The 17,392-nt window shown below is 45.4% G+C and overlaps 1 protein-coding gene across 1 annotated transcript in view; it reads right to left on the reverse strand.

Moving 5' to 3' along the window:
* Window positions 1–2,014: 2,014 nt before the first annotated feature.
* The window catches only part of LOC128734634 (uncharacterized), a 45,791-nt gene continuing 30,413 nt past the window's right edge, over window positions 2,015–17,392 (reverse strand). Inside the window, exons 5-7 of the mRNA XM_053828920.1 lie at window positions 9,899–16,896; window positions 9,699–9,826; window positions 2,015–2,727 (exon numbers count right to left, since the gene is read on the reverse strand). Coding sequence (XP_053684895.1) covers window positions 9,822–9,826; window positions 9,899–16,896 — 7,003 coding nt within the window. The 3' untranslated portion in view covers window positions 2,015–2,727; window positions 9,699–9,821. The remainder of the gene's footprint in view (window positions 2,728–9,698; window positions 9,827–9,898; window positions 16,897–17,392) is intronic.

Below are 17,392 nucleotides of genomic sequence, written 5' to 3' on the forward strand. Positions count from 1 at the left end.
TATCTTGTCATTAACAACAAATTTTTTTTTTCAATTCCATGATTAAAATTACTGAAGAAAATATTGACGAGTTTAGGGCAAACCTTTTCGAATTGATGCATTGTGACTAAAAAAAGAACACTCCAATGCATTACACCATTCTTCCAAAAGGGGGTGGTGTACTGTAGTACATATTTTCATAAGAATCATTATCCACCCTAAATCTGACCTAGCTTACTCATTGTACATTCCCAGGCACTATCTAACTGAACCATATTTCTATAGACCAACCTCGAGTTTGTAGTCTTGGCCTTGAAATGCGGTCAAACATATTTTATTAATATTTTTTGAAATGATGGTTCTACAATTGATGAAGGGACGATAGGGAAAAGTAATGAAATTTTTTTGGAAAATGGAGGGGAAATAGTGGAAAGGTAAGGAGGGGGGGGATACGTAGCTACAAGTCGTCGTTGTGACTCCTACCTTTTGTCCAATGCTGGAAGGTGCATGGATCGAACCAAGCTATAATCAGAGATTATAACCGGATTCGAACCCACAACACCCGCTAGGGCGTGAGGCACGCTGGTACTTGTACCTTTTGAACCATAGAGGCGCAGGATTTAAGCGTAGCTACGTATCCTCCCCTCCTTACCTTTCCACTCTTTCCCCTGCATTTTGCAAAAAAATCCAGGATGAGTCCGGCGGTTGCGAAAACTGTACAAGCAACAGCAGTAAATGCCTGTACAGATGGTCTGGCAGATGCAGACATTCTTTTTTTTATCAAAGTCAGAAATCCATCGAACCCTAACAACAGCAGTTGATCTCAAATCAGCTGGCCATTTTTCAAATTTATCGTACAAAATAAGCTGAAGTGTCTCAGAACCCATAAGGCAGCGTTTTTGACTGTTCCTTAGTTACAGGTGAAAAATCTCATTTTCCTGAACATTTACCTGCTTCAAAAAACCATATCTCAGGAACCAAGCATTGTGGAGCGCGGGGTGGTGATCAGATTTCTTACAAGTGGATGGTGATTTTCGATGAAGAAATATTCAGATTAGCATATGATTATGATAAAAAGTGTATTACAGTGCACCCTCCCCCTTTTGAATGAATGATGTAATGCAGTTCAAAGAAACAGTATTTCAAACTAAAAAAGCAATTAAATCGTTTAGTTTTTTGTCGCCAACACGTCAATTATATCCCATTTGCCAAAACTTCAGTTCGCTTCCATGTTAAGAATTTCCGCAAAGATCGTTCTGTTGACTGACAGGATCAAGCCTTCGGAGTCATTTTTTCAACTTTCTGTTTTTCGAAATATTTTTTACAATTACAATATTAAGTAGCAAGTTCAGTGAACATGGCATGGCACGGTATTCCATGCAATTTAAGTTACATTTTTGTGAAACTTCGCCAACCTATTAGAGTAGATGCCACTGCTTGTGCTAAGAATAAGTGTAAACGAATTGTCAAAATGAAAGCATAAATAAGTAGTACGAAATTGCAATTCCGATCTCGATTTTCGCCGTTTTAAATTAAATTCGAGGCAAGCACATGAGATTATTCGACTCCTTGCGAACGTTACAGAAGGCTACACCGATCGAGTAGTAGTTTCGGTTGGAAAATTGAACTAAAAGCTGAAAAGGAAAGACTGGCCCAAACACATTGTTACCGCTGGGTATCCATTTCGCGAGCCTACTATTACTATACTACTACACTGTGCACGCTATTAGACGCTGCTGCGAGCACAAAATGCCCCGCAGCCTCACAACTTTCGTAATCAGTCTTCACGATTTTTTTTTAAATTAGTTATCATCATCGGTTTGTATTTGTTACGCATATTCGTTATTTACAGGGCCAATCGGGGAATATTCTAAACATTTCAGAATTTTAGTTGCATATTTAAAGATATTGTCTGTTAGTCAAAAACCAACAGTCTGATCACTGTTGATATCCAAGTTTAATTCAATTAAATTTATAACTGATAAATCAACTCATGAATACGATTTTGTAAAAAAAAAACTTTATAACAGTCGATCTTCTTATCCCCAAGAATAACACTGCCTTGCTAAAAAATAATCAAGGAGATCCATTTGGAAAAGAGATGTAGTTCAATTACATAAGTGCTATCATTGAAGGGAATTATTTACAAGATGTAGCACCGAAAGCTACACGTTTTTGTAAGCTATCGACAATGAGTGTGTATAATCGATTACGTAATGTTGGCAAGCGTTATCCTATCAATGCTTGCCCCGCTATTGGATGCTACTGCTATTAGTACTAATATTATTATACTACTTCCACAAGAAGTAGGCCTGCTCGACCCTATTCGCGTACTTGTTACACATGTTATGTCATTTTGATTTCTCATCAGCAGCGCAAGACTCATTACTAAAATTCATGCTTGGCTCTAGTTTTTTTTCTACCTGCAATTAATTGCATGATGAGTTGTAGTAATTCGAATTGGACTGCCAGCGTCGCTATCGAATTGTTCCGTAATTTCAGTTTACCTGGTTGTTGTTGTTGTTGTTCAAGTTATTGTTGTTTCCGTCGTCTTTTGTTAGAAATTTGTCAATTCGGTATTCTCCCCCGCTTTTGGTTTGCTTTGGCATCATGCTGATCCTGGTCCTGGTATTGTGGATGCTGTTTGCAAACGGGCACTCTCCAGCAGGGGACGGTTGCCGTCTGTTTAGCTTTCACCATATTAGCTGCTGCGAATTGTCGCGGCCAAATTCGGTTGAAAAGGCGCTGCTATATAAGAAAAGAAACAACAAAAAAAAAGATTGCACCGTTACGAATTTTTCTGTAAAAAATAAGACTATTTACGTCTGAAAATATAAACAAACCGAGGCAGAGACAATTTCTCAGCCGTTTTTTATGTTTTTAGACGGGATACATTTGAAAAATTAAGCCACTACAAATTGAAAAAAGTTTTTGTCCTTCGGATGTTGGGCAAGTGGGGGGGGGGGGGGCAGGAGGTGGGGGTCTTTATGTCATTGGGGTCATCCGAAATTTAAATTTAAATCGCCTCTATTTGCACAAACACTGTACTAATTTCCTCGTATGTCAATTTATTTTCAGCGAGAATGGGCCGTAGATAAAATTTAACGGCCCTCACAGCAGCTTCCCATATACCACCGAAATGCGGGCTTCGGGGTGGAAACACCAGTTTCACCGCCCGAGTCACTCTTTTTCACCGCCTGGACACCCATTGGACTGCATTTTGGAAGCTTCTGGTACCTCTAACCTAGTCCTGCCGATTCCCGCCACTATTCCGCTAAGTCGTCCCGGACATGTGGCTAGATGTGGATCGGAAATCTTCCAACTTGCCACCTCAGGCAAGTATCCTCAAGAATTAGTTTATTTGCTGCCTGATGACAATCCATTTCACAGCATTGCACACAATGACAATCTCAGAAGATAGCTTCGTCTCGGCCAGCCTTCCACTGACGTGAGGACAACGCAGCCCAACGACGATGGCGGTGATCAGGCGACCCCACGGTAAGCAAGATGTCACAGTTTTCTATCAAAACGTCGGCGGAATGAATTCCGATATTGAAGACTACCAGATAGTCATCTGCGAAACGTGGCTCAATTAACGGACGATCTCCACCCAAGTTTTTGCACCAGATTTCGAAGTTTGTGTTGTGATCAGAACCCTAACAACAGTCGCAAATCTACCGGCGCGCCGGTGCTGTTCACTTCTGGTCGTGGATTGAAAACGAGCGCCATCAAGAATGAGTCGTGGAACTACGTAGAGCAGGTTTGGGCGACCATCAAGCTGAGTGATCGCTTACTTTTTCTATGTGCCTTATACATTCCACCCGATCGTGTTCGCGACAACGATCTAATTGACGCTCACTGCCGGTCAGTTTACTCAGTTATGAGTGATGTTGGGGACGGAGAAGTTGCTGCCGCTCCTCAGGATAAAGCCGTTTCTTTTGTTATTTATTAAAACACTTGGGTCTACATGAATGACTTAAAACTACATAGTTTGTCACAAATTACTTAAATCCAGGTGACTTTTAAATACATTAGTACTGACATTAAAGTCGAATTCATCAAACACTTGACTAAATACTAAACACATTCTTCTTACAGGTTCGTTCTGCGCGCATTCGGTTCTATAAAAATTTAGTCTAAGAAACGGTCGAAGTCGAAGATTTCTTGGGGCATTGCTAACGTTATTCTGACTCAAAATTTGAGCAGCGTCTCTTTCAGCCAGCAGTGGTTTTTCAACGTAACCAGCACTGGCAATGTCATGTCTTTTCGACAGAATCTTCACGACAAGCGAAGCAGCGCGCATCGATTCACGTAGGATGGCAAGTCGTTTGAGATTGTCCGAGGCAGAAATCTTAAAGCATGGCGGATAAATTTCTTCTGAACCGCTTCAATTCTTTTAGTCCACACATCATGATATGCACTCCACACTACGGCTGCCATCCATTTCAAGTGTTGATCGCACAAGTGCGAAGTACAATGCTCTCAGACAGTACGGATCGTTGAATTCTTTGGAAATCCGGAAGATGAACCCAAGATTGCGGTTGGCCTTTGCTATGATATTTGTACCAAGCAAAATTCCAAGGTCCTTGAATGATGAAACTCGTTCGATTACATCTTCAATCAATGTACTGCCAATACAGTGGATGTTTTTTATGAGTAAAGGAAATTACGGCACATTTTTTCACGCTGATCAACGTGCGATTTGCAGAACACCAGTTTGCAAACCTATTATCCATTGTAGCTGCTTGCTGTCTTCAACGGACCTCACCCGCAAAAAAACAGTCTGCATCTTTCGGGTATCAAGAGGCAAACATCGTTGATGATGGAGAAAAGCAACGGTCCGAGATTGCTCCCTTGTGGTACACCAGAAAGATTTCCAAAAGCATTCGATTCGTGGGACCCTGTGGGTTTCACACACAGTCGACGGTTTGCGAGATATGACGCTATCCACTTCACAAAGCTAGTTGGTGCACCTAAGCGATCGGTTTTTGCGACTAAAATTTAATGATTGACTCTACCAAAAGCTGATTTCAGATCCATGTAGATGGTATCAATTTGTGCACCTTCGCTCATGTTTACTAGGCAGTGAGACGTAAACTGTACTAAGTTTGTAGAAATGGGGATCTGTCTCGTTCTGTCTCGTGACGAACTGCGGATATCTCGTTCGACAGTTCGGTGATTTGTGCACGCAGCTCTGCTGTGCCAATTTCTTTGTCTACGTACGAGGTAACGGCTACTGTCGAGCAGTTTCGAGTTTTAATAACGTCCGCGAGTTTGTCGGCTTGTTCGGCTAGCTCCGGTAACTGGACATTAGCTTCTGATATTTTGCTTCATCCATAGCGATTTTATAGTTTTTTCATCAGCAATTGCGTCTCTCGCGAGATCTTTCATTTCGTGTAGGAGCTGCGGGCGCCCAGCTCACATCCGCTGAGCAACTGATGGATGCGATTCTGCTCGCTGGTACTACATTCCTTGATGATTCGTTCTTTAATAGCTGCGTAACGTGTCTCTCCAGGCGGATCTCGAATGATGTCCGTGCATTATTTGTTTATTTGATTGTGAAATTTAACTGACATAGTTGCCGCCTTATTGAATATTAGTCATGCCTATAAAAAACTAGTATTAGATAATTTCTGTGCAAACTTATGTGAAGGTTCGCCGAACTCAAAGAGGCTTTCAACTGCAGAGAATTGTTGCATCCAAAAATTGTTCGATGAAAACTCCGTTGCAGATCATTGACTTGGTCGACTCTCGAAGTTACATGTTCATTTATTTGGCAGTTAAAGAAGATTGAACTAGCGATGCGATGGAAAGTCATTACTTGGCATTTAGGGGTTGCTGATGACCAGCCAGCTTTTCCTACACCAGTCAGCGAACATATCCAAAAGCCTCTGAAGCCGCATGCAATCATCTAGAGAATGAACTGGTGAGTAGAATTTCCAATCATCGGCGTACATTGGCTTGCATCCAACTCCAAGCAGCAGGCCGATATCGTTGAAAAATAGCACAAACAGTAGAGGTCCCATGTTAGAACCGTGAGGCACATCCAACAAATTAGTAAGTCGCGAGATATTCTGTAGTAGTATTTTGTGGTCAATAAAATCGAACGCTGCCTTATCCCAAGCCCCTACCTAGCGCCTCCACGTGGCCATACCCGGTAATGCTCTATTGAGTAGCCAAACCAGGAGGTGCGATGCTGTGTGGTTCCCGGCTGCCTGATCTCATAATCGAGGTTTTGGGCAGACGGTGGAGCCACACGATCTGGTAAGCATAATATAAGTTATTTTAATTATTTTTTTCATTTTAGCTTATGAAACATTTACTGCTTTATAGTGAAAACTTTGGCCATTACGAGTGTTAATACTGCACATGGATATTGGATACCAGAAGAAAAATTAAATTAATTATTAGAAGCATTTATGGAAACTAAAAGGACGCAACTCTATTCCATTCGAAGGACTGCTGGTGAGATTGTTCTATTTTTACCCATATATACCACATTTCATAAATAAACTAGAATCGGGAAGAGGGAGGAACCATCAGAGCACTTGTTTGAAGCGGTGGGCCTAGAGAGAGTGAAACAGTCAACTTTCTAGGGTTAATCTTGGCCCGATTAACAACACACCGTGGATAATGAGCGGGCTCTTCTTCCCACCTGCTGGAGTCATTCTGCATTAAGACGGTTTATTCAACGATTCACTCAGGTGACTTAGCCCTTGGAAGGAGATTCTCTAAATCCCTGGTACGTGTAAGTGATGTTGCTTATCGATCAATTTCCTTTTGGCCCTTCATACAAGAGTTGGGAAGCATGACCAATCGTTGCATATTCAGCTCTTTTTGACATGATAGGATCATTGCTATGAACGGATGTTCTGCTAAGGCAGGTGGTAGTACCATATATTCATATAACCGATATTTGTACTCATGCTACGTGAAGCGAAAACAAGACGACCTTAGAAGAAATCCGAAACGGTTCTGGTCCTTTGTCAATAAGAAGCGTAAACAGAACAGGCGTAAACAGGCTTTCCTCCCAGCATGTTTCTGGGTGATTCAACGTCTGACAATATCCAAACCACTTGCGACATGTTTGCTGGACACCTATCTAGTGTGTTTAATTCGACTTTAGCCTCAACCTCTCAAATAGATACTGCGATGCGCTACGTTCCTGAAAACATTTTGGACCTTGGACTTCTCCTGTTTTCCGTAACTGGCCTTTCGAAATTAAAAACACGTTTTTTCGCGACACATGTGCTCAAAAGATGTGCTGGAGTTCTGGGTAAACCTTTGCAAAAGATTTGTAATATGTCTTTAGAACAGAACAAGTTCCCGGAGTGTTGGAAAAGATTCTATGTCTTTCCAATCTACAAGAAAGGAGATAAACGTGCCATTGCAAACTACCGAGGTATCACCTCTTTATGTGCCGGATCGAAACTGTTGGAGATTCTTGTGGGTAAGCTGCTGCTTAGCAAAGTGAAATCGTACAGCTCTATAGAACAACATGGGTTTTTCCCCAAACGCTCAATCAACACGAACCTTCTGCAGTTCTGTTTATTTTGCCTTCGACATGTTGAAGACGCTGCACAAGTTGATACCATTTACATGGATGTTAAAGCTGCATTTGATCGTATTGATCACCAAATTCTGCTTCGAAAACTTAATCATCTAGAAGCTTCTGATGGCTTTGTCCGCTGGCTTAAGAGTTACTTAACAAATCGACAACTCTCAGTAAAGTTAGACTCTACTGAATCGTGTCTGTGTTGTTAAAGATTTAGGGGTTGAACTGGACTCTAGAATGACCTTTCAAAACCACTACTCTAACATCATTTCTAAAGCGAATTGCAATTTAGCCTTCATAATGTGCATAGCCGACGATTTCCGAGATCTACATTGCTTGCGAGCTTTATACTTTTCGTTGGTGCGATCGATTCTTGACATGGCTTCTGTGGTGTAGTGTTCGTTTACATATATTTGGTCGGCTAGAATCGAGGCTGTACAACGTAGATTCGTCAGATACGCGCTGAGACATCTTCCGTGGTCGGACCCCAGGAATCTCCCACCATATGAGGACAGATGTAAGTTACTTAATATCGAAACGCTGAGTAGCAGGAGATTTGTATCAAGAGCTGTCTTCGTTGCTCAACTCCTAAAGAGCGATATCGATGCTCCTGAACTTCTGTCCTGCATTAACCTTAACATTATGCCTCGTACGCTCAGATCCCGAGAATTTCTTCGGCCTACTTATCATCGTACGCAATACGGACAACACGAACCAATTCAGGCGATGTGCAGTGTTTTTAATGACGTGTATGACCAATTTGATTTTACGATTTCGACGAATACTTTTAAAAATAGGATTAAGACAAGTTTAATGTGATACGAATTTAATTTTTTCTGTATTTGGTTTATATTTCTATGTAATAAGTTAAATGTTAATGTTAAATTGATTAATTGTTAAAAGATAATGGGTTTTTGAGCCGATTTGAGAATGAGGTTATTAATCTCAACCTTATAATTCTCAAACTCAACCTATAATTCTCAAACTCAAACCTTCACTTAGACATAAGGTCAGGTGAAAAAAGTTAATAAATATAAATAAATATAAATGTAAATTGAGCGCAGACAAGCTGGACGTTCGCGGTAGTCGACAGAAGCTTCAAAATATAGAGACTCACCCGCCTTCCAACCCTCGAGACCAAAGAGCTAGTGCTGTAAAGCTCTGGGCTTAAACGTCGCTCTAAGACTCGACCCCTTCCCATCGACAGACCCCGCGAGCCCCCGACCAACTCAATCAATCCGACATTTTTCGGAGATATTTGTGACAGTTGTGATAAACAGGGATGAATCCCAGAAAACTTCATCTATTAATTATCAGAGATCTCCATACTGGCCTTATTCTTAAACGGAATAAAAGCACTTTCTGAACAACGCAACAATCACATTTGGTAAATTTTTACCCCGAGTCCCACTTGAAATCACAAAAGTATTTTGAAATATACCCACATTCAGAAGTAAACGTGACCGCTGTTCATTTACTGATTAGTTAAAAAGCCCTACACCACGGCAAGGTTCAGTTTTATCGTAAAGGGATTAAACGCTAGGTAAAACTATTACTTTATTTTAATTCTTCGATTCGCGTCGGAATGTCAGGAAAAGGAATGAATAAAACTGAACGTATTTAAACAAGTTTCTCGACGAATCTCTGCTTTCTCTTGACGTAATTGACTTGGGAAATATGCGCACCGCAAGCTCGAAGGTACAGTAATTGAATGTGTTTCGCATATCAAAGGCTTCGGTGTTATTTTAGATTCACAGATCTCAGCTACCGTTATTGTAAGATCTACTAGACTATTTATATTTTAACCTGACAATCATTTGGGCTCAATCGAGCCTGTTGATTAATAAACAATAAACAAACTAAACAAAAAACAAATTTTTAACTTTATTATCTTAGTTACTGTTTATACTCTAAATTTTAACAAGATAACCGTGTATTTATTAAAGCTTATGCCAAAACTCCGAAATGAGAGAAAAAATCGAAAGAAATTTTTTCCCCGATTTCCGAAAATTCCATTGTTTGAAGTTCTTCAGGATACATAACCCACAGACAATTGATTTTAGGCAATTACCCCCAATTTTTAAAGTCAATTTAGAGGACGAGGGGGTGACAAAAACTTCAAAAATAATTTACAATCGTTTTGTAACGCAAAATTTCAACTCACCAATGGCGTTACGCGCTGACCGCTGCATTCGATGCTGTAGCAACTGAAATAGAAGCTCCGTATTCTATCGACAGGTACAAACTAAGTACTCCAAAACCCTAAGCCTTTAGAGTTCCTTCCACCTTACACTAAAATAAAAGAGGAAAAAAATCGTTTTAAGTGAAATCACCAATGTGACGCAACGGGGGCTTAATCCTAACCTGTATCGTCCTTGCCTGTGACGACGCCGGGTTCGCCAGCTTCACCGATGAGCACCACCGCCGCAACGGCTTCCTCGGTCGTAGTACCTGCCGCCGTCGTTACTATCGACACGACAGCAGCGGAAGGATTCTCCGGTTCCGCAGCGTCGACTTCCTCATCATCTTCCGAGCGGCTGAGTTCCAGTTCCAGCTCGAGATTCAGCTCCTTGCTGATGGACGAACTGACATCGTTGCTTTCGAGGCTACTGCTGATCAGATTACAGCCATCCCGGCTGTTGTTACTGCTCGACGAAGTGGATGACGAAGTTGCGGAAACTGTTCCGTCCATACTGGACGAAGCTACCGCCGACGACGACGAAGCAGCAGCTGTTGCTGCTGCTGGACAGGTTTGCATTTTTCGCTGACGATACTCGTTGATGGAAAGTTTTCGCTTCGGTGTGATGGGGGTCGCCGGTTCCGGAATGGTCAGCGCCGGGTTTAGTCGTGGATCTGAACTCGCCGTTTTGGTGAAAATTTTCGGGTAGCTTGTCGAGCTATTGCTGCTTCCACCAAGGGTGGATAAATTCTCTGTTATTTTGGGACTGGCGCCGAGAGTAGCGGACGAGAGAAGGGTACTGCTGCTGATGCTGCTGCTGCTGGTGCCGCTGCTAGTGCTGTTACTGCTGCTGATCGTGGAGCTTCCGGTTCGCTCCGTCCCGATGATAGAGCTGCAGGAGGATAAAGTCGAAAAACTGGATGGCCTCGAACTGGAGAAACCTTTCTCCAGCAGTGAGCTGATTTCGGTCGACGGACGATACTGGTATATGCTGCTGCCCGTTGTTCCGGTGACGGTCGGTATGCTATTTATCGACGATTTGGGATAGTCGAGGAACGATGACGATCCGGATCGATAGCTTCCTAGGGTGGACAGTGGCTCCGAGCCAACCGACAGTGAGGAAAGCAGATTTCGTGCCGCTGTTGATTGGTAAGTAGACGGTGAATTGTAGCTAATCGCCGGAATGTCCGGTCGCAGACTGGATAAACTTCTTACTTCAGACCCGACTTCTCGGAACGTTTCGGTCGTGGCTGACAGCCAGGAAGGCTGCGAATAGGTTCTCGTTAGGACGGGTATTGCAGAAACCGTAGTTTCGACTGCGACCGGTTGCGGAACAATTGGTTCCGTTGCTGTCATTGTAGTTGTTGTTGTTATTAGGTCAGTCGATTCAACGGATGTCTTCATCTCGATTGATCCAGCGATTTCATTCACACTTTCCGGCAAACTCACCGCCGCAGCAGGTTGTTTGTTTTTGGGCTGCCGCCTTACTCGTGGTCTGTCTTCCCCGCTTCCGTCGCGACCGGCACTTTTCTTCATTTTTTTGTTTCTCGAAATTAGATTCATTATGTTTTCGGAATGAAAGGATGCAATCACCTTCTGCAAATCTTCCAACTCATTTTCGTCTCGGTTCCCCACTGCTGTTAAAGGGGCAGAAGATTTCTCTCGGCCATTCAATGCTAAAGCTGCAACCGGTACAACATTCTCCGGTGATAATGGTCGTTTCTGTGGTCTAACTGCTTCCGCTTCCTGCGATTCGAACAACCCACCGTCATCGTTGCTAACCGTTTCACCGCTCGTGTCCATCGGTTCGACGATTTGCTCCGCAAACACTTCACTAACCGTTACGATTTGTTCTTCTTCCGGAACGAACGTGTCCTCTTTGGCCATTACTACATCTTCCACTACAGGCGTATATTCACTCGCGACGTCCGGCACTACGTTAACTACGTTAACGACCGGCTCTTCCAACGGAATCGCTTCACTTTCTTGCACGATAACCACTTCATCAGCGACGCCGGCTAGGGGTTGTCCCATCGGCACCTGTTGATCGGAAACGGTAGCCCGAATCACCGATTGCTGTTCTTCGTCGATGTCGGAGTTTACGGCACTATTCTCCGTACTACTACTGCTGAGGTTCGAGTTTTTCTCCGGCGTTTCCGTGACGGAGCAACTGCTGGCGGAATCCGCCGGTGACGGTGGTTGCTGAAATTTTGCCGGACTAGCGATGTACTTTTTGCTTCCCTTGCTTCGGGTAATGCATTGAATGGGTGGCGCTGCCGCAGCCACAAGCGCTCCGACGGAACCGCCGACGGAAGTCGCCGGCTGGTGGTGGTGGTAAGAAGGTACGGTGGAATAGCTCATGTCGATTCGCACTTGCTGCTGCGGTTGATGTAACGTTTCCGATGGTACCGGGGAGGCTACGCTCATGGGTTGCAGTTCTGGTGGTATTAGCGATGCTGGAACCATTGCTGCCATGGCAGAGGGCGGTGGAAGGGGTGCTGCCACAGGCAACGGTTCGTACGTTCGTTCATGCATCGTATGTTGGTGGTGCGATTGAATGATGGCGGTTGGCGGGGGAACTATTGCCACTGGTGGTGGAATCGGAAGTGGATCCGGATCGGTGAAATGCAGCGGCGTTAGGGCCTGCGCTATCGGGACGATTTTGTACGGTTGAATGCGGCCGGTATGCTGCGGTACTCGGATCGGTGCCGTCCGCGAGAGATCCATGGCTTGTTTTTCGTCCAGCAGCGGATGAGCACGTGTGGAATACGTTAGCGGAGGTGGGCCAGTGTTGGACCAGTACAGACTAGGTTCATGATAGTTATGCTGCGGGCTGCTGGTTATTGGCTGCGATACGCTTTGCTGTTGTACCACCGTTCCGGTGAAGTCAATTTTCTGTGCGGCTAAAAATGTTTGGTTTTGTGATTGACTGAGCGATTGCTGTTGTTGTTGTTGTTGTTGTGCGTCGTCTGATTGTCGTATAACGCGTCGTTTTTTCAACGGTGTTGTGAACCCGTTCGGTGGCGGAGGAGAATTGGAGGCGTGCATCAGTTCGTCAGTTTCTTCGGAGATCGCTTGTCGAAGCCAGCGCTTTTTAACGGAAGCACTCTCCGATACATTGCCACCACTAGTTGGGGTTTGATGCTGTTCCTGGGAACCGCCAGTGGTTGTAAGACAAGTTAAGCCTCCACCGGAGGTAACTTTTTCGTCCCACTTGAGACCGCTGACTTCGTCCGATTGGGGAGAATTTTGAGCGATAAACTCCTCAACCTTTTTCGCCACTATACATATGCTCGGTTCGCCAACGTCCACACCCAGTGGCGTCGATATGCTTTCATCCATCAGCACTCCTCCTCGCCGGAAATCAATAGTCTTCTCCTCACTCATATAGCCAGAATCCTGATCCGGTGTTACTCTCCGATAGGAAAGTGCGGCAGCAGGCGAGTCTCCACCCGTCGTTGTTTGACCGCTCATCCACTCGCGACTCATACTTTTCTTCGTTTTCGCCTTTTGAGGAAATTTAAAATCCTGCTCCGTTGGAGTCGTGCTGGAAGCTTGCTCCAGTGGACCAACAGCTGCTTCCACCAGCATGCAAGCAGAACTGAGCAACGGTAGACTGCTGGAAATGCTTCCCCCCGCCGAAGGGGACGGTGTTTCACTTTCACTGTTGTTCACGGGGGTTGTTGTCATCGGTGTATGATTCTCCGTTGCGGCACCGTCAGCCGGCATCGGTTGCACGTCTTCGCCGAAGTAGGAGGCCACAGGAAGGGATTGTTCCTCACCTTTCAGCAGCTCCTTCGGTCCTTCGTTGGTTTGCGACGACGACATTGCAGTGAGCAACAGTTCGGCTTCCTTATCCGCTTGTGGGCGGCTATTTTGCTGCTGCGCAGCACCGGCACTGGTTCGCTTCTTGGACGATGACGACGACGAAGATTTCGACGATTTAGACACCTTCTTCTTTCGACTCTGATTGGGCGAACCGAAATGCTGACTGAGTGATTTGCTTTTCTTTTTCTTGCGTTTCTGCTGTGCCGAGCTGAGAGACTTTTTCTTTGCTGAAGCCGGCCCCCCGGACACTGTCCCGCCGGGAGCACCGCCGCCGCTTTCATCCGGCGTCGATGACGACACGCTGCGCCGTTTGCCCTCCTTGCGCTGCTCTTTGAGTTCCTGTTTGCGCTGCTGCGATTGTTCCATCTTTTCGAACGCCTTGACGATGGCTTCCATTTTGCGCTCCTCGCGGGTTAGCTTTCGAGAGGGTTTCTTTTCCTCTTTGACGACGTCCGTCGTCGTTGCGGTGTGCTCCTTGGAGCAATCCTTGCTGCTGCCTTTCTTTTTACTGCTGCCCGACGTCGTGTGGTGTTGTTGCGATGTCGAATGCGGGGAGTTATTGGTACTGTTACCTTTGCTACCACCTTCTCCGGCTGCAGGGCACGTTGATGAGACGGGAGTCGTCACGGTGGAAGGAGGTTGAGATTTTACTGGAGAGCTTGCGGCACTCTCGCACGGACTGGCGTCATTTGTGGGCGTCACTGGGACGATGTCTTCTTTGCTATCGTCAAGCACAGAGGGTGCTGATGCTGGTGGTGGTGGTGGGAGCGGTGATGGTTCCCGTTTCGGCGACAGATAGTATGGTTGTTGCTCACTGGGTTCGACCTTCGTTACCACCGACGGATGTGCGTCCTCTAGTTTTGTGATTTGTACGCCGGGCTCCGTTTTAACCTCCTGCTGTTCGATTTTGACCTCAACAGCAGGCGGATGAGATAGTTGATTAACAAGCGCGATTGGTGGCCGTGGTGGCGAAAGCAGCAAGGAATGTTCCTGTTTAATCTCTAGCTTGGGAAATTCGGTTTTTACTGGAGATTGCGGGCGCAGATTAGCCAACGGTGGTGGAACGTGCTGCTGCTGCATTTGGGCTGGTGGTGACTGTTGATGGGAGTGGAAAAGTTCACTTTTCAACGTCTCCGCAGATAGTATTCGCTGGGCAATTGGAATGGGAGGCGGCGGGGGAGGTGACAACATGCTGACTTGCACCGGAGATTTAGGAGGTTCCTGCTTAATCGGACTAGCGATTGGTGATTTGATTTTTATTCTCAGAATGTCTTCCATTATTTGTTGCTGCTGGTACTGTTGTTGCTGCTGCTGCTGATGGATCGAATCAAACCGAACTGGTTCCGGCAATTGAACCGGTTGTTGGGTCTGTTGAACGATTGTGGATAAGATCTGGTGTTGATGCTCTGGGTGCTGGGTCTGGGTCAACGGTACCGGCAGGGCCGATGGACTGGCCATCGGCGACGCCATTTGTTGTAGTTGAACCATTGATTTGACTGGCGAAGCCATTGCTGGGATGGCCAGCGGAGGCGGACCGCTCAGATTGAGCGGTGGCGAATTGAGTGGTGATTTTATCTCCGTATAAAATCCCGGCCTGTTGGGCATTCCCATGACGGGGCTCGACGGTGGCGGTGTTTGCGGATGCACCGGATGATGTTGAGGAGGCGCCAGCGTCGTCACCGTCGTAGATTGATGTGTCGGCGAAGGGCTGTACATGTAAACCGGATGGTTTAAAGGTAAAGATTGCTGTTGTTGTTGTTGGTGAATAAAGTGCAGCGCCGTTTGCTGCAGTTGCTGTGAGATGACATGCTGTGAAGCCATCGGTTGAAATTGAGATTGCTGTGGCACAGGTGAGAGAGATGGCTGTTGCTGCTGCTGCTGCTGCTGCTGGAGATGCATCTGCTGCGCGTGTTGAGCGTACAGCATCATTTCATTTGCACTTTCACCACTCGAAGAGATCGATCTTAGACGTGTTTCGGCACTGGAACTGGTGGAACGACTGTTTCGTTTTTTCGTTGGCTTCTTTTCACAATCACCGCTAAGAGCACCATTATTTTTCTTGCTTTTGGACGGTTTGGTGGTTGTAGTTCCGCCCGGGGTAAAGCCCGGTCCAATTGCCGCCTGCGGTAACGCTCCAACAGCACTTCCAGCGATTGCCCCGGCCACATTTGTAGCCGCTGTCTGGTTTGGAAACAATCCGTCACTCAGCTGGGCAGAATATTGACATTCTTTGATTAAACCGCAGGCGCAGAGGTTCGTGACCGTGGTGTGCGTTAAGATAACAACACCACCAACCCTCTGAATCAGTTGCTCATCGTGCTTGATGGTAATTTCCGTATTCGCCTTGATATTCGCAGTAGAAACAATATACAAATGAACCACCCCTTTCTCGATATTGTGCAGAATTTCCGCATTCGGTCGACACGACCGGCGAATAAAGCGAGCATCATTACCGTACGTCCTCGTATCGACACACAACTCCATACCACCCTGCGTCAGCTGGTACAGGAACAAGAATGGTCCAGCATTCTTGTTGTTGGCCAACTTTCCGTTCGCGGCCATATTGAACAGCGACTGGAGTGGTTTATGCTGCGAAGAGAGCATATACTTTCCCCTGATTTCGATGATCGGCGCTAGCGGTTCGATGTCACCGGTGCTGATCAATATTTTCCCCCCGGCATGCGGAACCGTCGTACACTTCTGCTGCAGATTCACGACCTCCATCGCCGGAATAAGACGATCGGAGTTCAGCAGCGGATTTTGCGACTGCATCTTGCCGAAGGCCTGCAAACGTGCCCGCAGCTCCGGCGAGTAGTGATTCGTGATGGCACGTTCGTAGTTATCGATCCAGTTCCGAATCATGTTGCTCATCTTTTCCGCGTTCGGTTCGTTGGATTTCACCTTTTTCTTCGACGGCTTCTTGAGCTCTTTCCGCTTTCCGTTAACTCGATTTAGCGCACTGCTGTCGGAACCCTTCTTGCTGCTCTTTTTACTTGCCGCCGAGCTCCCATCGTTCGCCTTTTTCTTCGCACTCCCGCCGGAAGATTTGTTCTTTTTCGAACCGGCTACCGCTTTTCCGGTTGTGTACTGGTTGGCACCCTTACCGCTGCCGGAACCGGCAACGGCCCCTGTTCCGGACTGCGAATTGATCAGGTTAGAACTACTTACGGCCGAATCGGCAACCGGCAACTGGAGGTTATTGTTGGCCAGAAACAGCGACTGCTCTTTGCGTTTTTCCAGCTGCAGCAACCGAGCCCGGGCTTTATCCACCGGTCTCGGTTGACAGATTTCACAGTTGTACTCGTCCGGTATGTTCATCCGATCGATGCCCATGCAATCGACGTGCTGCCAGGCGCTATATTGAGAAAAAAGTAAATAAAATTGAGAAAAAAACGTTAGGTTCTGTTGAGCCTTACCAGTTCCAGTTCCGCTGAAACCAAATATCTGAAAAACGGTATGAAGGTGTGTGCCTATGGGCACACACGGGGGGCTAACGTAGAACTACGAAGGCGGGTACAACGCGACATGACAATTCTTGAAAAATTTTCAGCGGTTTGTTGCGAAAATTTATAATTTACTGTGTTGTAACAAATACCCTAAAACATTTGTATAAATTAATACAAAATAAATAGCTATTCTGGGTTATCATTTACAACACTAATCCGCATCGTTCGACAGATTCGTGATAGATTGATTTGAAGTATAATAGTCTTATAACTAGCATGAGGACAGTCAGTTAAAATATCAATTAGCTAACGTCCTCTGAATCTTACCAGTTCCTTTCGACACTCTACTTTACAGCTACTTGCATACTTGACAGAAATACAATTAACAAATTCGAGTACAAACTG

The sequence above is a fragment of the Sabethes cyaneus genome, chromosome 2 (genome assembly GCF_943734655.1).
Source record: "Sabethes cyaneus chromosome 2, idSabCyanKW18_F2, whole genome shotgun sequence".
Taxonomy (NCBI): Eukaryota; Metazoa; Arthropoda; class Insecta; order Diptera; family Culicidae; genus Sabethes; species Sabethes cyaneus.